Source organism: Odontesthes bonariensis, chromosome 1 (assembly GCF_027942865.1).
Source record: "Odontesthes bonariensis isolate fOdoBon6 chromosome 1, fOdoBon6.hap1, whole genome shotgun sequence".
Lineage (NCBI taxonomy): Eukaryota > Metazoa > Chordata > Actinopteri > Atheriniformes > Atherinopsidae > Odontesthes > Odontesthes bonariensis.
Genome location: NC_134506.1, coordinates 1,561,686 through 1,585,564, shown reverse-complemented (window position 1 = coordinate 1,585,564; position 23,879 = coordinate 1,561,686). Strand labels below are relative to the sequence as shown.

General features: G+C 41.2%; 1 protein-coding gene across 2 annotated transcripts in view; it reads left to right on the top strand.

Moving 5' to 3' along the window:
* Positions 1-23,879, top strand: part of adamts17 (ADAM metallopeptidase with thrombospondin type 1 motif, 17) — a 224,415-nt gene that overhangs the window by 69,992 nt on the left and 130,544 nt on the right. For both annotated transcript variants that reach the window (XM_075458750.1, XM_075459484.1), the window contains 4 exons: positions 11,107-11,150; positions 16,727-16,832; positions 20,872-21,012; positions 21,587-21,737. In XM_075458750.1, coding sequence (XP_075314865.1) covers positions 11,107-11,150; positions 16,727-16,832; positions 20,872-21,012; positions 21,587-21,737 — 442 coding nt within the window. The remainder of the gene's footprint in view (positions 1-11,106; positions 11,151-16,726; positions 16,833-20,871; positions 21,013-21,586; positions 21,738-23,879) is intronic.

Sequence of the window (23,879 nt, the reverse complement as noted above, 5' to 3'; positions counted from 1 at the left end):
CCAGCAGAGCTCTTAGATCCAAGGACTCAGGTCAGCTGGTCCAGTCCAGAGTACAGACTAAACATGGAGAAGCAGCATTTAGCTGTTATGCTGCAAACAAGTGGAACAAACTGCCAGTGGAGATTAAACTTTCACCAAATGGAGACATTTTTAAATCCAGGTTAAAAACATTTCTGTTCTCATGTGTCTATGCATGAAATCTGCACGCTATCTTTGAACTTATCTGGACTGTTGCTTGTTTTTAAATTCATTTAAATTATTTTATTTGTTTCTCTTTATATTCTTTCATGTATTTTTAATGCTTCTTCCACTCCCTGCTGCAATGCTTTTATTTTATGTAAAGCACTTTGAATTGTTTTGGACATGAAATGTGCTATATAAATAAATTTGATTTGATTTGATTTAATATTTTTTAACATTAGACTTAGACTTTCTTTTATTGTCATTGCACAAAAATCACAAGTGAGTTTTGACAACGAAATGTCGTTCCTCGACTTCCGGTCAACATTGCTAGATTGCTAGATATTCAAGCTATACAGATATAAAGCTATACAGACTGTACAATATAAAAACGGTATCGAAGTGCTATGTGCCAGCACTCGGAATAAAGAATATAAAAAATATAAAAATAAATAAAATGCACTTAGTGCAAAAGTGTTGCTAAAATATTGCACCCAGCCTAAGGGAAATTGCACAAACAGAAGTGTGTAAAGTACAGATGTGCGAGTAATTGTCCATGTCAATGGGGGGGGGGGGCTGTTGTTATGTGGGGGAGATGGATGGATGTGCGTTAAGCAGTCTTATGGTAAGGGGGAAGAAACTGTTCCTCAATCTGGTTGTACTGCAGAAGATGCTTCGGAACCTCCTGCCGGACGCCAGCAGGGGGAATAGTCCATGGTTGGGGTGGGTGGGGTCTGTGAGGATCTGGTGGGCTCTGGACAGGCAGCGCCTGTCTGCTATGTCTTTGATAGGTGTGAGCGGAGTCCCGATGACCTTCTCCTATGTCCTCACCACCCTCTGCAGAGACTTCCAGTTGGAGGCCTTACAGCTCCCAGACCAGAGGGAGATGCAGCTGGTCAGCAGGCTCTCAATTGTCCCTTTGTAGAAGTTCTGGAGGATGGTGGGAGGGAAGCAACTTCAGAGCTAATATTTCTCTCTTTGTTGGTTATTTTTCTCCTGCCTAAAATGGCTTAATAGGAAGATACAGATTAATGAAAAATAACTCCCTGAAAGTACCAGTATTTATGAATCAGTAACTTATAAAATGTGAGCTAATTTCCAATTAAGTCACAAATTAAATTAAATCAAATTTTAAAAAAAAGACTGGAAATATTAAGTGAACTTTTAAATTTACTAATAACTCCACAATAAACCAATATTTTAGTCACAAAAGAGCATAGAAAATATATCAAATGTTGAAATGAAATTTTTTTACTATTTCATAAAAAATATTAACTCATCTTAAATTTAATGGCAGCAACACATCTCAAAAAAGTTTGGACAGGTCCATGTTTGCCACTGTGTACCATCTCCTCGTCTTCTAACAATATCTGTAAACATCTTGGAACTGAGGAGACCAGTCATGCTGTTGTAATAGATGCATCAAGGGCTGCTGCTATTGCAAGGCGTTTCTGAATAAATTATTGTTTCTTCTTTGAATGATACAGCTTTGACCTGCATTTGTGGATGGCACGGTGAATTATGTTGACAGACATGATTTCTGAGTCTATGGAGTTATTTCCATGACAGAATTATGTCTGTTTTAATGCAGTGCAGCTTGAGGGGCTGAAGATTACGAACAGCTTATATCGACTTTTAGTACTATCCTTTGCAGAAAAAAATGGCTCCAGATTCTCAGAATCTTTTGATGGTACTATGTACTGTAGATTATGGAATATTCAAAGTCCTCATCATTTTTTTGGCTGAACCTCTGCCTGTCATTACTTCTGAAAGACTTGTCGTGGAGATAAAACCAGAGTAGTCGGACTCGTCCTGGCAGCCTCTTGGGGAATTTATTAACAGGAACCTCAATATCATGCCTGGTTGCTATGTGCCGGCCTTATCGTCAGCAAGTCTGTGTAACTCTGAATTTTGTTTGTCGTTTATATAATTACATGTAATTTTAGTTTTAATCTAAACGTTTTTAGTGATCTGCCTTTTATTTACATTCCGTTTTATTAAAAAAAATTTACAATGTGCACTGCTACCAGTAGAGCAGTGTACACAAGAGAAGAACTGTTGGCACTGTCAAGGATTGGACGTGGAATTAAACATCCAATTCCGACCGAGCTTAAAAAGCTGTACCGTGGATGCAGAGCTGGAGCAAAACTAAAGGCAAAGAGGCACAACAGGAGGTGGAGGTACAAACCCTTTCTGCCCTCTGTGATTATGGGAAACGCTAACTCGCTACCAAATAAGTGTGATGAGTTAGAGGCGCTTGTGCGGAACCAACGGCTGTATAAGGAGAGCAGTTGATCTGTCTGTCTGAGTCCTGGCTGAACAGACATTAGATCTGTTCTATGCTAACGTGAAGGAGGCTTACAGGGCAGTGTCTCTTCCACCACTGGGTAGATCTGATCACAGCATGGTCTATCTACAACCCACATACAGACCGTGTGTACAAAGACTTCCTGTTACTACCAGATCCTTCAGGAAGTGGTCACTTCTTCTGTTCAGCTGCACCTCCACCTCTGCGGCAACTCCCACCAGCTCAGGAGACTTAAGTCAGGGAGGGCTTCAGGCCCAGATGGAGTCTGTCCAAGGCTTCTGAGGGACTGTGCTGGTCAACTAGCAGTCCCTCTTCAGAGGCTCTTCAATATGAGCATTCAGATGGAAAAAGTCCCAGTACTGTGGAAAACTTCTTGTCTCATACCGGTGCCCAAATTAGGGCAACCGGTGGAGCTGAATGACTACAGACCGGTGGCTCTGACATCTCATATCATGAAGACCTTGGAGAGACTTCTTGTTCGTTGCATGAGATTGCAGGTTGCTGAGGCTCTTGATCCCCTCCAGTTTGCCTACCAGAAACACATAGGAGTGGAAGACGCGATTCTGTACATGTTGCATCGGGCATATGCTTATCTGGATGTGCCTGGTTCATATGTGAGAGTCATGTTCTTTGACTTCTCCAGTGCCTTCAACACCATACGGCCTCCCATACTGAAAGACAAGCTGCTCGGTATGGGTGTGGCCCCCTCCCTGACATCATGGATTATAGACTATTTGTCTGCCAGACCACAGTATGTCAGGATGGGGAAATGTGTTTCTGGAACACTGGAATGCAGTACTGGGGCTCCGCAGTAAGGCCCGACCGATTATCGGCTCCACCGATATATCGGGCCGATATTTAGCATTTTGGGGATATCGGCATTGGCCATACTTTCCATAAATTTCCACGGATAAGTTTATATAATTTTCACAACCAATTTTGCAGCCGTTTCGTACTGAACGCGTCTTCTGCTCTCGCCACTTTGAGTTCATGAGCATTGCCCCGCCCGTCACAGCATCTGATTTGTTTGACACACGGAATACAACCAATCAACACGCATGGCTGCGAACGGTTTCAAGGCGGCCGTGGCGCAAGTTGGGGGCGGGGTGGCTACTGAACACTGTGAACGGTTTCAAGGCGGCTGCGGTGCAAGTGGGGCCACGGTGGTGGAAGTACGACTTGAAGCAAAGAGAACAAACTCCCTTCAAGGTGAGCATATACGAAGCCTTATCCCCTGCAATAAGTCACAAACACACCAACATTGCCAAAGCACGGCACCACAACGTCTTTATTAGTGTATACAACTAGGGAAAATGGTCCATTTGATGTGTAACAACACAAACCTTCAGCTCACGTAAGGATAACCAGAATGATAGCGACTACTCCTCACTGAAACGGTTGTTTCAGCATAGTGTACAGTAATTTTTAAACCCCCACATGGAAACGTGAACGTGTCTGTAGTTCTACACAAAAGGTGGACTGAAAGCCATGGTCAATGAAGACCAAATAAAACGTGTTTGTGTTTGTTCCTGAGACTAACCATTTGTTAGTGCAAGCCTGCCTAGCTACTTGGTAGCCTGCCGGTGTGAGAGCCTATCTTGTTCCGTAACAGCTGGTTACCCAGCACGTTAGAACCAACGGTTATTGGTCGTAATGTCCCTCTTAATTAACTTTAATAAAATTTAGTTTTGTCCAGTCGCTGCGTTTCAAACATCTGGAGTAACATCTTGTTGTGGGTAGCCAGACAGGCTGTCACACCAACATAGCTTGCAGGCTTGCGCTAACAACCATGGTGTTAGGTGAACAACTTCATGAAGCCGTACGCGACGCGACTCAGGCCTTAAAGGCACATTGCACGTGTAGCCTATAAGTTACTTTATTATGCGTTGCTAAGCCCTTTGACCATTTAAACATGCCCGGTGTGATATCAAAGTGCTGGCAGTTGGCCGATCTGTAGGGAGTTTGTCCAGACATTAGATGTGCGCCAGGTACAATGATCCAAATACTTCTTTGTAAATCGCCTTTAGTTGTGACGTGGAAACATTATATTAAACTCAGACCTAAATGCTTTTGTTTCACCTCGCTGTAATGCTGTGTGATGCTATAAGCAGCTCCCTACACTTGATTTTTAGTTCTCAGTCAGTTCATTTTCTATTACTTCTTAATATAAAAATAGCATATATTCAAGTATTCTTATAGCAGGGAGTGATTTATTTTTTTATTGATAATTATGTATTTATATTATTATTTTATTTCCCGTTTTATTCTAAGTTATGTTTGGCTTTATTTTACAAATGCTGCTGGCAGCTCCCTGCACTTTTCATTTTTACAATTAAAAAGACTTAATGGATATGAAAGTTTGTGTCAGTGTGTGCTATTTTTAATTTGTCGTGAATAATGTTTCTATTTATCGGTTGCACATATCGGTTATCGGCCTCCCATTTCCATAATTATCGGTATCGGTATCGGCCCTGAAAAAACCATATCGGTCGGGCAATACTCCGCAGGGTTCTGTTTTGGCTCCTTTTCTTTTCACCCTGTACACATCAGACTTCAGGTACAACTCAGATAATACTGATGGGAGAGAGCAGCTGATAAACAGCTGTGATATGCACACCCTGTCTCCCAGCTCCTGCTGAAAAGTTCCAGTGACCACAAAAACAGGTCAAGAGTACCTGTACATGTGGTGGAACAGAGTTGGACCATTGTGCATGGCTCCGCAGTGCTCCAAACGATTGCAAAGGTCCATGAGAACAGCTCTTGGTAGCCAAAAGCATCCAAATAGGTACTCATCACTCTCTGCAAATAAATCTGCATGTTCATGAAACATTTGTTTCTTCTGTTGGGTACGATCTGCAGCAACAATAAATATGCCATTTTGTGAGCAGGCTTGGGATGAAGAAAGGCAACGTTTGGCATTTAAAAAAGGTGGTACCACTAATGTTAAAAGCCATTAGATATACCACATTGGTACCACAATGGCTAAAGCTTGGCTGAAACTGGGTCATCAGCAGGACAATGATCCCAAACACAGCAGCAGATCTACAACAGAATGTCTGAAAAAGAAAATAATCAAGGTGTTGAAATAGTTCAGTCAAAGTCCAGACCTCAGCCTGACTGAAATGCTGTGGTGGGACCTTCAGATAGCTGTGCAGAAACCAACGCTGCAAACCTCAATGAACTGAAGCAACGTTGGAAAGAAGAGTGGGACATCCATTGGCTCACATTGGCTTAAAATTCCACAGTGATGTGGAATAAGGTAAAAGCGATTACTTAAGATATGGCTGCTAAAGGTGGTTCAAAATGCTGTTAAATCATGGGGTGGACTTAGTTTTTCACACACTGTTTCTGCAGTTTGTCTCAGTTTTTGTTCCATAAATAGTGGTGTTGTGTAATATGTCATAAATTGTTGTTCATCTGAGGGAGCATAGTTTCTTATTCAATTGATTCTATATCTTCTTCTATATGTGTTTGCAAGTTAGACTAACAGAATATTTGGCTGGAAGCCAATAGAAGGTAAATCTTTAAGCTGATACGGCAGTAGCTATGTCACCTAGGTATGTCTTTGAGCATTTTCCTCCACTTAGGTCTTCCTCAATGACTTGAAATATTTGAAGATGTTTGAGAATGTAGACCTTCACCTGTTGGGCATGTTCTGCGGTATCATGGGTTCTGGAATCCACTTAACATTCCCTTGATAAGTCACATTGGGAAGTGGATGTATTTGTGGTATTCTTTCTGTGTGTAGAGTTAGCTTTGAAAAATCAGGAGTCCAGGCACCAGTTGCACAATGTGATGTATACACACAAAAAAACATATCAATACATTATTAATACATCTTTTTCACAAATTGATAAAGGAAGAATATGCAGTGAGAATATGCACATTTCACAAATTCTTCAGACATCACTGCATCAGTCTGAGACAGGATGTTCCTGATTTTAACAATATTACGAAGATGAAAGAAAGCAGTCCTAGAAACCTGTTTTATATGCGAGTCAAATGATAAATTCTGGTTAAAAATAACTCCAAGGTTCCTCACTGTAGAACTAGAAGCCAAGGAAATACCATCTAGAGTAACTATATAGCTAGACAATTTCTTGCTGAAACGCTCAGGTCCAAAGATAACGACTTCAGTTTTGTCTGAATTTAGAAGCAGACAGTTCTGAGTCATCCAGGTCTTTATGTCTTTAAGACATGCTTGTAGTCTGACCAACCTATTGGGTTCATCTGGTTTCATAGATAAGTACAGCTGAGTATCATCAGCATAGCAATGGAAATTTATGCCATGCTGTCTAATAATGTTACCTAATGGAAGCATGTATAAAGTGAAAAGAATTGGTCCAAGCACAGAACCCTGAGGAACTCCATGACTTACTCTGGTGTAAGAGGAAGATTCTTCATTTACAAGAACAAACTGAAATCAATCAGATAAATATGACTTAAACCAGCCTAATGCAGTTCCTTTAATCCCAATAACATGTTCAAGTCTCTGTAATAAGATACTGTGATCGACCGTATCAAATGCAGCACTGAGATCCAACAGGACAAGCCCAGACACAAGTCCGCTATCGGAGGCTAAGAGGGGATCATTGGTAACTTTCAGCAGTGCAGTTTCTGTGCTATGATGCACTCTGAATCCTGACTGAAACTCTTCAAACAGATTATTTCTGTGGAAATTATCACAAAGTTGAGCTGCAACTATTTTTTCTTTAGACATAAAAGGGAGATTGGATACAGGTCGATAATTAGCTAACACTTCTGAATCAAGAGTAGGTTTTTTAAGTAAAGGTTTAATTACAGAAACCTTAAAAGGCTGAGGTACATATCCTGTCAACAAAGACATATTGATCTAATCCAATATGGAAGTATTGATTAAGGGGAAAACCTCCTTGAACATTCTGGTTGGGATTGGGTCTAAAGCAGAGCCGGCCCAAGGCATATGCCAACTACGTGGTCGCTTAGGGCCCCCACGCCACCAGGGGGCCCCATAGAGCACCTAGACTTTGTGATAAAAAAGTAAATACATGAAATTAAAATAACATTGAATAATTTAAACGAAATTGTATTACACCAGAAAAAAAAAATTTTTTTGACAAAATACTAATACTAGGTTAATTTATGCCTCCTGTTGGCTGCTGCCACCGTTGGGCAAAATTATTTAAGTATTGTATTTATTATTTAAGTATTTAATTTTGATTACAACTTTATTTTTCTGTAAGATCATGTGAATGTCATTTGATTCTATTTTGGATTTGGATTTTGAACATTTTGCACGCCATTGCACATCTGAAAGAAATTAAATTATTTAACGTGTTTACTATAAATGCAGTCTCCAGCCTGCTGATGTTAATTTCAAATAGTTAAATTAATGAGCCATACTTATACATCACTCTTTATGTAGAAGTTAATTAAACCATATTTATGAGTTTGCTATCCCTTTAAGGTTAAAATCAAGAATGACACCTGTATAATGTAAGATGATTACAAATAATGCTAATGATTGTGGGTCCGTTACACACATAACAGTGTAGCCTATGGAATAATGAGGCATCTGGAGCTGAGGTGATGGTAGGGGGGCCCCAAATGAAATTCTGCTTAAGGCCCCATAAAGGCTTGGGCCGGCCCTGGTCTAAAATACAAGTTGATGGTTTAGAAGAGACTATTACTAAAAGGGATAATAAGAATTAAGGGGGAGATGTCAAGGTATTGTGTTATGGTTGAACTGACAGCCCGTGCAACCAACCAGAGACCTACAAGGAGTTGTGGGCAGAGTCACATGACTCGGGAAGTTGAGGGAGTCTCTGTATGTGCCAGAAGGCATCGGGTCGTGATGACTGAATAAAGTGAGAGTCGGCCAATACTTATTTGACAGTTAGCTCAGAGAGATGAACTGAGCTGAAGCCGTCTAAATACAAATCAGGTTCTAAAGATACTTCTAAAGCTGCTGTACTTGATGATACATCACTGATAATAGTGGGAAGGACTCCATCAATCTTCTGTCTGATAGAAATAATTTTATTGATAAAGAATCTCATGAAATCATCACTGCTGAGAGTTAAAGGAATAACTGGCTCAGCAGAGCTCGGACTCTTAGTCAGACTGGCTACAGTGCTGAAGAGAAACCTGGGATTGTTCTTATTTAATCCAGGATGTTGAAGAGGAGGCGCCAACCAATTCTGGAACCTCGAATTCAGGTGGTTTTTCACCCAGGTCGTGGAACAGTGGACAGTGGAGCAGGTTCATTAAACTCTGAGTGTAACCCTGAACTCTGAGTTGATCTACTCTGAGATAGAAAACTCTGAGTTTTCGGTTCCAGAAACGCTGATTTGAGTGAGTTTAATCAGCTCTGAGTAGGTTCACCTTGAGTTTAGCGCGTGCACCACAACTTTAAAAAGCCAGCATCAATGGAGCCACGATTTGACGAGTCACCATGCCAACGGGAAAGAGGCGGGGCTACGTTTTTCACCAACCTCGAATTAGAAAACTTTGTGCACTCATACGGCGAGTTTCAACACATTTTTAGAAATAAGTGCAACACCGTTGCAGCAGCAGAAGCGGAAGCGGAAGTTTATATGTAGTCCTTTGCAATCACAATAATATTACAAGGGAAAACTGCTTGAATGGTAGCCCATTCATTTATTTCATTTAGGTGCAATCCCACGGGGGAGAAGCGCACTTGGCAGCAGCTTAAGATGAAATATAAAAACATTGTTCAAACAGGTGAGACCTCGGCATGGAGGTACCTCATTTTGATCATGTTTTACACTGTAAAGTAAATATTAAGTTGCTATTTGACTGTGCAGTTGTTTTATCCCCAACATAATGCTGTTTTCACACACGTAAATGTCTTCTCATCTATATCATGTTCTGTTAAATAATTAAGCCTATTTACACTAACACAGACTTCTACTGAGCCAACAGAAAGAAGGCAGATGCCCGTAAAACAGGTGGTGCCCAGCACCCCCACCTCTAACGGAAGGCCAGTGGCTGAGGGAATCCACCCCCAAGACACGAGTGCCTTTATAAAATATAATAGGCCTATAGATATCTTTTTTAAGCCTATTCATACAAATATTTATTTGTCTTTTATGTCTTTTTTTCTTTTGTCCCAACAAAATTCTGATGGTGCCACTCAAAAAGATAATTGTCTGGAAATGCTAAAACATCAATAACCATCTCCCGACGAATATTTAATTAGTTTATTCAATAATGCTGCACCTTCATCCACGGGATCGTTGTCAAAAGGAAATGTTGGTGAAAAAAGTTGTCTCCTGCTGTGCCTGATGGACTTCTAGAAGTAGAAGAACTCGCTCTGCTGACTGAATGAATGAGGAAATCAAATGGCGCGTGTGGCTGAAACAGGGCGGAGACAGAGAGAAACTCCAGGTTCATTGAGTAAAACCTGTTCCCGACCAGGTTAGGTTCATAGAGTCTGTTACTACGGTAACTGACCGAGAGCTTAAGTTACCTCCCTCGAGTTTCCCTCATTTCAGGGTTAATAAACTCTAAACCTGCTTTGTGAAACGGACCTCTGATCTTTACCCTTGGAGTGTTACAGAGGGCGTCATAGAAGTTTTACCATCCAGTATGCAAGTGTTTCCTCGACTTGGAGAAAGCTTACGATCGTGTCCCCGGAGTAGAAGTCTGTGGGAGTATGGGGTCCCAGAGACACGTTTGCAGGCTATTGGGTATAACCAAAGCAAGAGCTGTGCCATATCCTTCAGACGGCCGTGGCTCAGTGGTAAGAGTGGGTTGTCCAATAACCTGAAGGTTGGCAGTTTGATTATCTCTGCTCAAAGATTGGTGAAACTGACAGCTGGTAGGATGGCAGTCCACCTCCCTGCCACAGCCGAGGTGCCTTGAGCAAGGCACCGTACCCCCCCCCCCCCCCCCCCCCCAACAACTGCTTCCTGGGCGCTGTGAATGGCTGCCCACCACTCCAGTGTATGGCATCTGTCTCCATGAGTGTGTGACCCTCTGCATGTGCATGTGTGTGTTCTACAGGTGCCAACCCAAAATACGGAGGAGTAATATCGTGTATCTCTCTACATGACAATAAAGTTTCAACTTTCAACTGGAGTGACTGGGAATCCTGCATTGTTTTGGTCCCTAAAAATGGGATGACCTCAATGAACACATTTTAAGATGCTTTGCAGATGTATGCTTTCCAGGTAGCCACACTCAACTTCACAGATAAGACTTGACCAAAACATTTCGCCTGGGAGGCAGCCGGAAGGATGCCTTTCTTCACTACAACAAGCTTCCCATTACTGCAGACACTGCCCCAATCTGTCTGTCAGTGTCATTTAGACACATTTGGACCCTATGTCCCTTACGCCCTTGGAATGTCACATAATCTCTACCTACTGTCTAAAATGGGAGTCGAAGATCTCCTGGACTGGGGGCTTCGCCAAACGTTACAATATAACCTTTTTTGCAGATATAGGCTGTTTTAAAATTAATTCTAAAAACTTAGTAGATCAACTACTGGAATTGTGGAATTGTAAAATTTGTTTTCTGAAAAGTTGGGTATATTCCAGTTCTTGAAAAAAGAATGCAATGGAACGTCTCCGTAATTTAATTTACTCTGTTGTTAATTCTGGTTTCTCTTTCAGGACAGATTTCTGTGTTCATAAAGACGAACCCTGTGATACCGTTGGTGAGTACCATTAGATGTTTTATGCCTTCCTTCTTTCATTCTTTAGCCCCTTTTACACTGGTAAACAACCTGTAAATACATACAATAAAACATCTGGCTTTTGAGTACAATGTGAAAGTTTTTTAATCAGTATTTAATCCAGCATCAAATAATCTTGCTCAGCACAGTTTTAATGGGAAACCCAGGTGCATACACTTATCCTCAGTGAGATTCTACAAGAGAGGCTACAGGAATGGGCACAGTTCACTTTTTTTCTTTTTACAGTAGTGTAACAGGTTTTGGAGGTTCTGAAAATGATGGGAGCAATTGCAGACAAAAAGAAAAGAGACTGATTGGCAACTCACTCTCAATCCTGCTGTATGGACTGACATCCATTGTTCAGTCAACAATGATAAACTTGCCTGATTATGAAGGAGAACATGCTTATCAGAGATTGTGGGCAGAACCAATACATGGAGTGAGTGAACTATGAACTTAAAGGGGAACTCCGGGGCATTTGAAGCGTGTTTCCATTGCTAGAGGTTGTCAAATACTGATAGTAGGACACAGAGAGGTGCAAATCTGCGCTCCCTGTGTGGAGATCGCGCTGTTCGCACAGCGTGTCATGCGAGGCTAATACGTGGTGGCTAAGGGGCAAGAGCTAAACCTTCCACGTAAAACAACAACTTGCACACAGCAGAAACGTCACACCACTTTATAAACCATCCGACAATAAAGTCACAAGCCTTACCATCAAAACCATATGCATGGTTCTCACATTACTGGCATGGGGACGTTACAAAACAACTTTATAAACAGCATGTAACTCACCGGCTGGTTGTAGGCTCGCGCATGTGAAAGCCCAAAAGAGTCGATGGACGATAATCCCATATACAAAACAATTATTTTCTCTAGAAAAAATGCGTTCAAGTATTTAAAACATTACAACAATATTACTGGGCATGTATTGTTGTAATGTTTTAAATACTTGAACGCAGTTTTTCTAGAGAAAATAATTGTTTTGTATATGGGATTATCGTCCATCGACTCTTTTGGGCTTTCACATGCGCGAGCCTACAACCAGCCGGTGAGTTACATGCTGTTTATAAAGTTGTTTTGTAACGTCCCCATGCCAGTAATGTGAGAACCATGCATATGGTTTTGATGGTAAGGCTTGTGACTTTATTGTCGGATGGGTTATAAAGTGGTGTGACGTTTCTGCAGTGTGCAAGTTGTTGTTTTACGTGGAAGGTTTAGCTCTTGCTCCTTAGCCACCACGTATTAGCCTCGCATGACACGCTGTGCGAACAGCGCGATCTCCACACAGGGAGCGCAGATTTGCACCTCTCTGTGTCCTACTGTCAGTATTTGACAACCTCTAGCAATGGAAATGCGCTTCAAATGCCCCGGAGTTCCCCTTTAATGGGGCTCGCAGTTGGCCAAATCTATAACCAAGTCTGAGGACAAAAGAACACTAGTCCCCTTTTACAATTTGATGATACTTTCAGTGATTATTTCAAAGGGAGCAACTTAAACCTTAACTTTTATCTGACTAAAAGATCTATGTGGATCTTTCCCAAATATGCGATTATGCTTAAGAGTCAACGTAATCTATGTTGTAGGTAGTGCAATTTTAAGAATTTTCCCCCTGCATTTTCATTAAATGCCCAAGCACTTGTTCATGCAGCACATTTCTATGCGTAACAGCAGTGTTACGCACAGATTCTCACAGACTTTGGATAAATCAGTAGGCATGTTACAATTTTTTTTATGTCCAAATCTAAGTTTGATAACTACTGTAATTAGAATCCATCACACCCTCTGTAATGGTAGTGAACCACTGTTTTTCAGTCACTTGATATCTGTAAGCCATGTGTAATGACCAGGATGAAACATGATCTATGCTTTACAGCTAAAAAACAAAAGTTACTGTCTGTCAGTCAGCATGTCGAGATGAAGTGACAGCCAATATGACTTGATGAACTAACGTCAATTGTTTTTTTGATTATTGCTGATTTAGTATTTTAATTTGAAAGATTAAAATATTTGAGATGTTCACGACGATGGTAAGTTATTATCCTTACCAAAAATTTGTTGTTCTGAAATTACACATGTATTAGAATAGTTTTGTTCATGTTATATCGATCATGTGTATGCGAACCAGCACGGTCCTCGCAGCCCTCTTCTGATGGGCCTGCCGTCACATTATAGTTTAATGCCATCCATTCATGTTGTCCTAGTTACAGGCTACTGGTTCACTGTACTATGCTCTGCTACACTTACTCAGGCAAACTGCTCATTCAGGTGGATTCGAGTTCCCGAAAAAATGGGAACTCCACCCACTTTGTCGGGAAGCAATCAACTTTGAGCAGCGCCAACGGCCCAGGGTAGAGGCGTGTTCAAGGTAGTGACGTGGTTGAACTGCCACTCAACCCATGGATTGTACACGGAAGCGCTTCATTCAATATCAACATGGAGCAGCGTCAAGCTTTTGACACTGCTGTAGATGCTGTAATGAAAGTGTTCGACGGGAGATTCTAGTTAAAAATCGAGCAAAGAACAGCCCTTGAATCATTTCTTGACAGGAAAGACGTTTTCGCCTTGCTCCCTACTGGCTTTGGTAAGAGTTTAATCTACCAGTTAGCCCCGCTGGTAGCTAAATCATACGTCAGAGGAAAGAGTGGTGTGATTGGCTTAAGCTTAGGCACAGCCTTTTCTGGCCACAACCAGTAGCAACCCGAGGGAGGCGGGTTGACCAGGCCATTTCGAATCGTATTCGTTATGGTCTTGGTCAGACCAGAATCTCGAAGAGATTTGAAAGTCTATGTTAATTAGGCTAGGTTCACTGATAGTTTCTGGAACAGTTCTAAATACATTGTAGCCCCCAGAGTATTGAGGATAAAAAAAACTACTGGCAATGAGAAAATGTTTCTTTGTCTTGTTTCAGTGGGAAAAACTAGTTTAAACGCACTGATTTTGGTATAAAAACAGTACTTCTCTCTTTTTAGATTTTTTTTGACACATGTATAACACATTGGGAAATGTGTACTGGAAATGGTGTCTACTGGGTAAAGAATGCAAGAGGTTGACATTATACAAAAGGCACTCAGTGGAAGTTGTAGTGTTTTTACTGAAAACAAAGAACAGCATATTTAAAAGCAACTTGAAAAAAAGTTGACAAGAAGATGGGTGTCAGGTGTAAAAGACTGCAGCATTTACTCTGAAAAATGGCATGCTAACAAAATATCCTCATGTACTGCATAAAACAGAATCTAAATGTAATCTAAGTGAACGTGAAATTATGTGCATAACCTTAACCCCCCTCACCCCATAACCCCATTTTGCTTCCTCCTGTAAAGGCTATGTAAAGGGTTGTACTATGCCCCTCCAATCCTGTCCAATTAACTGGAGTCAGTTCAGTAATATTTATACTGTATGTAGTGTCAGTTCACAACTAAAGTCATCTCAAGGTATTTTAATGATTTAAACCAATTTAATCCCATTCATTATAATCCAGTTAAGTGAAATCAATTGAAAATCCAATTGAGAACATTTCGCAGAGAAGGTTGCCTTGCTCGAGGCTGCATTATGGTGTGGTGGTTAGCACCGTTGCCTCACAGTTCCTGGTTTGAATCCCGGCTGGTTTCTTTCTTTGTGTGCATGTTCTCCCCCGTGTATGCGTGGGCTCTCTCCGGGTACTCCGGCTTCGTCCCACCGTCCAAAAACATGCATGTTAGGTTAATTGGTGACTTTAAACTGACCCTTGGAGTGAGAGTGAGCGTAGATGGTTGTTCGTCTCATTTGTCTCTGTCAATGACCTGTCCAGGGTGTGACAGCTGGGATTCGCTCCAGCCACCCCAGTACAAAAAAATAACAGACCATGTGAAATTAATTACTATGTTAATCCTCACATAGCATGCATGTTCTGAGAATCCATGAGGTTTCAGTGGAGAGGAAATCCTCTTTTAACAAGATACTGTACCTGCTGAGAAACCTAAAAAACAAATTATAAAGGTGACATATTATGGAAAAAATACTATTCTGTTCTTTACAGCATATATTTGGGAGTCTGAAGTTACCAGCAAGTGAAAAATTCCCCCAAAACACAATCCTGGCATTTCTTTTTGTGCCCCTTTTTTTGAAAAATTCAAATTTAAGTAACTATTATGATTTTCATTTCAAATTTACGTCACTCATCAAGTTCACTCCTCCTCCGCCAAATCTCCACCTCTGAGCCCTGCCCGCTCCACCCGACCAATGAAGCCAGCTGCACTGGGGAGCATGCATCTTCCATCCAGCTGCAGCCTCAGAGGATATCAGAGCCCAGTGGATGAACTCTATCTGAGGCTAATGTTCCAGCAGAGTTAGCTAAAGACTGTGGATAAACTCTATCTGAGGCTAATGTTCCAGCAGAGTTAGCTAAAGACTGTGGATCAACTCTATCTGAGGCTAATGTTCCAGCAGAGTTAGCTAAAGACTGTGGATGAACTCTATCTGAGGCTAATGTTCCAGCAGAGTTAGCTAAAGACTGTGGATCAACTCTATCTGAGGCTAATGTTCCAGCAGAGTTAGCTAAAGACTGTGGATAAACTCTATCTGAGGCTAACGTTCCAGCAGAGTTAGCTAAAGACTGTGGATAAACTCTATCTGAGGCTAACGTTCCAGCAGAGTTAGCTAAAGACTGTGGATAAACTCTATCTGAGGCTAATGTTCCAGCAGAGTTAGCTAAAGACTGTGGATGAACTCTATCTGAGGCTAATGTTCCAGCAGAGTTAGCTAAAGACTGTGGATAAACTCTATCTGAGGCTAATGTTCCAGCAGAGTTAGCTAAAGACTGTGGATGTGCAGCAGCTACTTTTCATCCCACTGTTTTAACAACTTGGTCCAGTTCAACGCTGGACTGAACAAACTGAGCCACAAAGAGGGATCAGTTCCAACTCTCAGAGCCTGAACTTCAGAGCAGGGAAATGGAAGCATCTGAGAAATAATTCCTCATGGTTTATTTATTGATTTATTAGCTGTAGCTAACGCTAACAGCTCAGGTAATGAAGATTAGGTACACCTTCTTCTAAGGAGTCATTGGTGTTACTTTTTAAATGGTTTACTATCATTGTTATGCTAATACTTTATGATTTGAATGCTCTCTAATTTAATGGTAATGTTCTGTAACTCAGACAACCTACAGCTGTGTGGATACGATGTGTTTTCAGAACAGGTCCCAAATCTTTGATCCAAATTCTTAAGTAGTGGCCATTTTAATGTTTTTTTTGTTTTTTTTTTCCTTTACCCTTTGGACTTGAGCAGGGTGCATTTTAAGGCACAGGGCACTGCACAAGAGCGTGATATTTGTGTCCAGTCTTTTCCAAGCCAGTAGTCCACAGAACACAGAACTTTTGTCACAGAACTTCCTGATTTCCATCAACTTCATCCTCTGTGACTCATAATAAACATACCCAGCCTCTGTCTTACTGTTGTTTATCTGTCAGTTAAGGTGTACGGAGTTAAACAGGGACACCGATATCATGCAGCTGTGTTGGTGCAGGTTTATTACCCAACCTGTATAAAACTCACTGACATATCACTTCACTGTGTTACAGGTATTGCTTATCTGGGTGGTATCTGCAGTGCCAAAAGGAAATGTGTATTAGCAGAAGACAATGGCCTTAATTTGGCCTTCACCATTGCTCATGAGCTGGGACACAAGTAGGTTGTGGTGAAATTTAAACCAGTGGTTTTGAATAATATATCATGTTGTTATCCTGCTGTTATGAGAAGGCTGTAAAATGTTCTCATCATTGAACGTGGTGCACCAGTTTAGATCAGATTTAGAACTTCACTTTAAAACTTATTCAGCATAAAAATCATCTATATTTTCTATATTTATTCACAAGTACAATCCTAAAACATACTGGACTGAAAGAATTATGAGCCATATCCTGCAAACACCTGCCCACTAGGAAACTCTGATTCTCTCCTTTGAGAGGAGGCCCCGACCGATTATCAAACCTTGGATTCAGAAGGAGCAGTGTGGTTTTTGCCCAGGTTCTGGAACCATGGACCAGATCTTTACCCTTCCAGAGTTACTGAGGGTATCATGGGACTTTCACCATCCAGTCTACATGTGTTTTGTAGACCCAGAAAAGGCTTAAGACCATGTTCCCCGAGGGATTCTTTGGGGGGTGCTGAGGAAGTAGGGGGTGCCAGAGTCACTTTTACGAGCTATCCAGTCCCTGTGTTACCAAAGCAAAAGCTGTGTCCACATTCTTTGCACAAAGTTGAACTCGTTTACAGTGCATGTTGGACTCTGCCAGGGCTGCCCCTTGTCACGATCCTGTTTGTGATTTTCATGGACAGGATCTCAAGGCGTAGTTGGGGAGAGGAGGGTGTCTGGTTTGGGAACTTCAGGATCACATCTCTGCTTTTTGTGGATGTTGTGTTTCTGTCTGCTTCTTCAAGCCAGGTTCTCAACGTGCACTGGAGCGGTTCGCAGCTGAGTGTGAAATGCCAGTGAATAAGGTCAGCTCTTCCAAATCCGAGGCGTTTAAGTATCTAGGTATCTTGTTCACGAGTGATGGCAGGTTGGAGTAAGAGATGGAAAGACGGATTGGGACTTCTTCAGCAGTAACGAGGGTGCCGCTCCAGTCCATTGTGGTGAAGATGGATTCACCACTTTCGATTTACTGGTCTACCTTTAACTCACCTCACCTATGATCACAAGATCTGGATAGTGACCGAAAGAACAAGATCATGGATACAAATCTGAAATGGGTTTCCTTCATAGGGTGACTGGGCTCAGCCTATGAAGGAAACCTTCAGCTCGGCCATCCAGATGGAACTCGGAGTAGAGCACCTCCTACTGGGAGGAGACCCCGGGGAAGACCTAGGACTCACTGGAGGGATTATATATCCCTTAGAGGGATGTCTGGGTTTGTCTCCTGAACCTGTTGCCTCTGTGACCCAACTTCGGATAAGCAAATGAATATGAATAGATGAACATTAGGGGACTCCTGATTGACTGTGAGAAGTCAACAGAACTGTTGTTTAAAGAGGAAATGCAGAAGGTTACATGGCATCATCCTGACAGAGCCTCCCGGAGTGAGTCAAGGAGATGTTGCAAAGTTTTCAGGAAGACTTTTGTTTAATTTTGAAATGTCAAGTCAAAACAATAGGTTAATTTAACAGATTAATTTCCAGAATAGAGATTATATTGCTGTCGTATGAATTGGTAAACCAAAACATGAACCATAAATCATGAGGAGAAAATATGAGTGTTTACCGATACCAAAATGTTTACGGAAATATATGTGGAAATATAGGAAAAGATTCAACATGAATATGAATCTGACAGTGTTGTTTATTACGAACTTGAATTTGGTGAAATACGATGTAGGAGAGACGTAAACTACATTCAACTTGCAATCGGAAGTTAATTAACGGCTACCATCTTGGGATCCCAACCATAGCATAAGCAAACCTGGGATGAGGAATTTGTCAGAGCCAAGGTTCTCTCTCCTCTATTCCACCGCCTTGTTTCTTTGCCAGTCTGCAGGTTCGTATGCCAACTCGAGATCTTGTGTAAAGTACAATATAATAACCGTGTGCTATCCACCCAAAATAAATTTGCTAAGCGTTTAACAGCCATTTTGCTGCTGCTGGTCATTTATTTGAAGATGAACACACAGGATCCACATCTTCTATTAGTGCTTCTTCTTACACTCCAAATCATGTCTCTCAGTTCACATTACAACCCATCTCCTCCAGTGATGTAGCCAATGCCTTACAAACAATTAATCCCAGGAAATCAACCGGCGCAGATAATCTTAATCCATTCTTTTTAAAACTCTCAGCACCTCTTATAACTGAGCAATTAACATACATATTTAATCTTTCTTCATCAACTGGCGTAAATCCTAGTATCTGGAAGTCGGCTCATGTAATTCCCCTGTACAAGGGAGGAGAAAACAGTGATCTCAATAATTACTGGCCAATATCTAAACTTTCTTGTCTGGCAAAAATCCTAGAATAACTAGTGAATAACCAACTCAAATTATTTCTCTTAAGACATTCTGTTCTGAGCCCTTACCAATCTGGCTTTAGACCTATGCACAGTACAATCTCCGCTGTCACATTGGTTGTAAATGATATTGTTACCTCTCTGGACAAAAGGAAACACCGTGCTGCTGTTTTTATTGGTTTATCAAAAGCTTTCGATACAGTTGATCATTCTCTGCTCATTCAGAAATGATCTAATATTTTGCTCTCAAACCACCTTACTTCAGTGTGCACCTGTTTTTAAGGAGTACTGAGTCTCCTAATGTTTTATCTTGTCTTAATCTTTGTTTTGTCTGTATTTTTTCTGTTGTTGTACCTCGACATCATTGTAAATTAAGGAAACCTCAATGATTTTTGAGGCTTAAATAAAAGTTTGAAAAAAGTAGGCTGTTGTCGTTCCTCTCTTATGTCGTATACATGGGACGGATATTCAGGACTAATGTCGGCCAGACGTTGCATCAAAACAACAAAGCAAAAGAAAATACGACTGAAAAGTTCTCACAACAATAATTTAGAAAGTTTGGCACTGATATAGTTGTAATAAAAAATAGAGGCAACTCTTGTGAGATTGTCTGGTACGAGACGATATACAGTCAGAGACAAAAATTGTGCTGACTGCATATCTGAACCCCCTGACCAATGTGCATGTTGTTGGAGTCTCAGAGACTCAGCAGTGCACACTACATCTGAAGGAAAAGGGACACTCTTTTGAGGACAGTAATGTACACATTCAGAACAGAGATGACAGATGGTTTGAGAGAGGAAGACATCTCGAAGGAAGCCTCCCCAGCCAGTTTCACAACCATTCACCCCTTGAATCCTGTGACCAGAACTCACCCTTTCAGACAGGTAGACAATTCAGAAGTGATAATGACTCCATTGACATGCACATTGGTCAGGGGGTTCAGTCACACATGTGACTGTACTGACCCTCTCTGCTTATAAGCTGATACTTCCCAACATCTAGTTCAGAACTGAAGAAGCCTTTAGGATGAGAGTTGAAACGTCTTTAAGATCCAAAAAGAAGTCCAGTTCCCTTATTCAAGGTCTTATGATTACCATGACCTGGATGACTGAGCATCTTCATCAATGATGATTGATTCATAACTACATTGCCTTCTGGCTCATATGTCTCATGCATTGTCATTTATTTGCATTTATTTGCACCCAAGTACACACCACACATGCCACAAAAAAACATGACTCAGACCAGCAACCTTTTTGCTGTGAGGCAACAGTTCTAACCATCACGCCCATGGGTCAATGTGGGTAGCTTGATTGAAAAGATGGGATGAGTTGCAAGCTAGAAAGGGGATACAGTGTCCTTCAAACAGCAGGAACCTGAGAATTTGTTTGACTTTAGTCCAAACAAAAAAAAGGAATAATAAAAAAATTTAAAAAACATAATACAGTGAGTGATGAGAAACTACTTCTGGTTTGAAAAAAAAACATTAGAGAGAATTTGCAAACTATGTGTCAACCCTGTAACGGTGGAAAAGACTTTGTTTCAGGTTCCAAAGTAATCAAAGCACTGGGAACTAATCACCGTATGTATCTGTTATGTGCTAAGAATTTCACAAAATGTTTCAGAATACTGTATATCAAATTGCAAAAACTGTGACTGTTAAGAGTGGGCTCTACTCTTAAGTGCTTTTTAAACAAGGTTATTGTTTCCATGTCTCATCCTCAGCATGGGAATAAGCCATGATGAAGACCATGCCAACTGCTCCAGCCACTCCCATATCATGTCTGGTGAATGGGTGAAAGGAAGGAACCCTAGCGATCTGTTCTGGTCATCCTGCAGCCGTAATGACTTGGAGAACTTCCTCAGGTGATAAGAAGATAGTTTTTATATATTGTCCACCTGTATCACTGAAGAATTTTAAGCTGTCATGATTTATGTTTGTAATTTACTCAAGTTGGCTGTTTTCTGATTTTGTGTATTGACCAGAAAGTCAGTAATTTTATGTCTATCTGCTGAGCCTGGAGCAAATGACCGTATGAATTTATTTGAGCTGGTGAGACCTTAGCATTAAAGTAGAATTCAGCAGAGCATATCTGCATGCAAGCTGGAATTTTGTATGTTTTTTAAGGGACAACGATACAAACTGCCTTCACATAACAAACACAAACATACACCCATAGTTATCAGTTTTAGACCTGTGAGAATAAGAAAGTTTAGATTTTGCCTTTGAATGTAGACAGTTATTATTTACCTCAGCTGTTTGTTCCAGGGAGCAGAGCTATGATAAAGCACAAAGGTTGTTTATACACACACACAAACACACACATTACCAGTATATGTATATATATATATATATATATATATATATATATATATATATATATATATATGTGTGTGTCTATGAGTGTGTGTGTAATTTTTATTTATCTCTTTCAAACAGATCCAGAGCCAGCACATGCCTACTCCACACAAACCCCAGGAGCCGTTATCAGGCCCGTTTATCATCCAAGCTGCCAGGCATGCACTACAGCGTGAATGAACAGTGCCAGATCCTATTTGGAATCAATGCTACTTTCTGCAGTGACATGGAGGTACAACATTCAGTCCATTTCCCTATTATTTTAAGTTGTTTTCAACAAATTCTATGGCTTTCAAAACATTCGCTGCACATCTGATCTACCTTAAAACCAGGCTATCTATGTACATTTTCATCTGAGAGTAAAGCTAGATGAGCAATGCTGTATAAGGCTACAAAAGAGCAAAAAGAGAAAAACAGTTTTTCTAAGAATTTTGTTTGTACTTGTTTAAAGAATTTTTGGCTTGTAATATACATCAACTTGATGCACCCTGGACACATCATCAGTGATGTTACCTGGGGCCAGAAAGAGAGGGGTCACATGACGCGCTCGACAAGATGGCTGCCTAGGAGCGCTCTGAACCTTCCCTCACACCCTATTCTGCATATAAATTACACAAGGAGCCGAGTAATTAGCATCCTATACCGGATAATACCTCTGCGCTATTGGTAGCATGTCTAAGGCGACCAGAAGTTCAGTCAAACCCAGTGTGGCTGGGGGAGGCAGTAAAAGTAGCGAGGCTGCTAATGCTAACATGGCTAATCTAGCTCAAGATCAGGTCTCTCCCTCTGAAACAACGAATGGGGCAGCTTCGGATGTGTCCAGCGAGGTAGCCGTGGAGCTGGCTAAACTCTCAGCTCTTATCGTAGAGAAGTCTGAAAGCCACGACAAGAAGCTTGAAGAGATACGAAATACAACGAATGCCACTGAGAGGAAAATTGCGGACATCGCTAGCCGGATTGCTGAAGTGGAGGATCGGCTGTGTTTTCTAGAGGATGCACACCAGAGGCAAGAGGCACACCCCCTGGCTTCCAGCGCCGAGGTTGAAATACTGAGGCAGAAGATCGATGGTATGGAAAACAGAGAGCGTAGGAATAATTTGCGTTTTCTGGGTTTTTCTGAATCCTGTGACGGATATGACACCGTGGCATTTCTAAAAGCTACTCTACCAGCACTTCTCAACATTGATTTTCCCGGTGGATTGGATATTGAGAGGGCACACAGACTGGGTACATTGCCTCAAGGTCAGGACAACCGGCCCTCCCGTCCAAGACCTATCATCGCTCGATTCGGGAGATTTCAAGACCGTGAACGTATCGCCAAGGCAGCACGTGAAATGGGGAATATGACCTGGAGAGAGCATCGGGTTATGGTGTTTCCTGACTACTCAAAGCTTCTCAACGACAAACGCAAAAAATTTGATGAATGTAAGAAATTATTACATAAGAAACGTGTTCACTTTTTTCTTAGCTATCCAGCTGTGCTTACTGTGATAACATCACAAGGGCGTGTGCGCTTCGAGGATCATAAGGCGTCCCTGGCATACATTCGTTCTATGGACTGACCGGCTACAATCCAGACTGCGCAAACCCACCTTGGAGGATATCGAGGGCAAGATTTACACATTGGATATATATGGACACGTTAATGTAGGAAACTGATTTTTCTGTTCGGAGTTTGGACCCACCTTCGGACTCGTGTGAATCTGACTGAGGACAATATGGGTGAGGTTACATAAATATTTCCTTTGTTTTCAAAGTTTGAGCTTTGATAAGCCTCTCAGTAATATTAAGTTATGTGCATTTAATTTATATCTACCGGTGTTTGCTCCTTACTCAATCGGACTTGCTTAAGGATTATGTGGTATTTTGATTGTCTGGCTTCTTTTCTGAACTTTATGGGTGTGAGCTTAAAGTTCTTCTGCATACTATTTTGCTTGACTGCATATTCTCCACCCATGCTGTTTAAGGAGGGGTGAGGGAGGGTGGTGGGCTCTGGGGTGGCATAGGTCAAGTGTATGATTGCGGACCAAAGTAAGGGTGGGTTACCCAATTATAATTTAGTTAGAAATATTCTGAAAGTTGTTCTAGATTTGGGTGTAGCTGGGTGGGGGGTTCTTCCTTTTTGGGGTTTGCGTGTTTTTTCTTTTCTTTTCTTTTCTTTTTTTTCTTGCTCTGCCCTAGGATGTCAATATTGAGAGCATGTTTACAGTACTACTTGCTTTACATATATTTGGAAGATTTCATTCAGTTGTAATAATTTGAGCTTTATGAGCTGGAATGTCAAAGGCCTAAATAATGCTGTAAAGAGAAGGAAAATATTGTCTTTTATTAAAGCTAAGAAATGTCAAGTTGTATTTATTCAGGAGACACATCT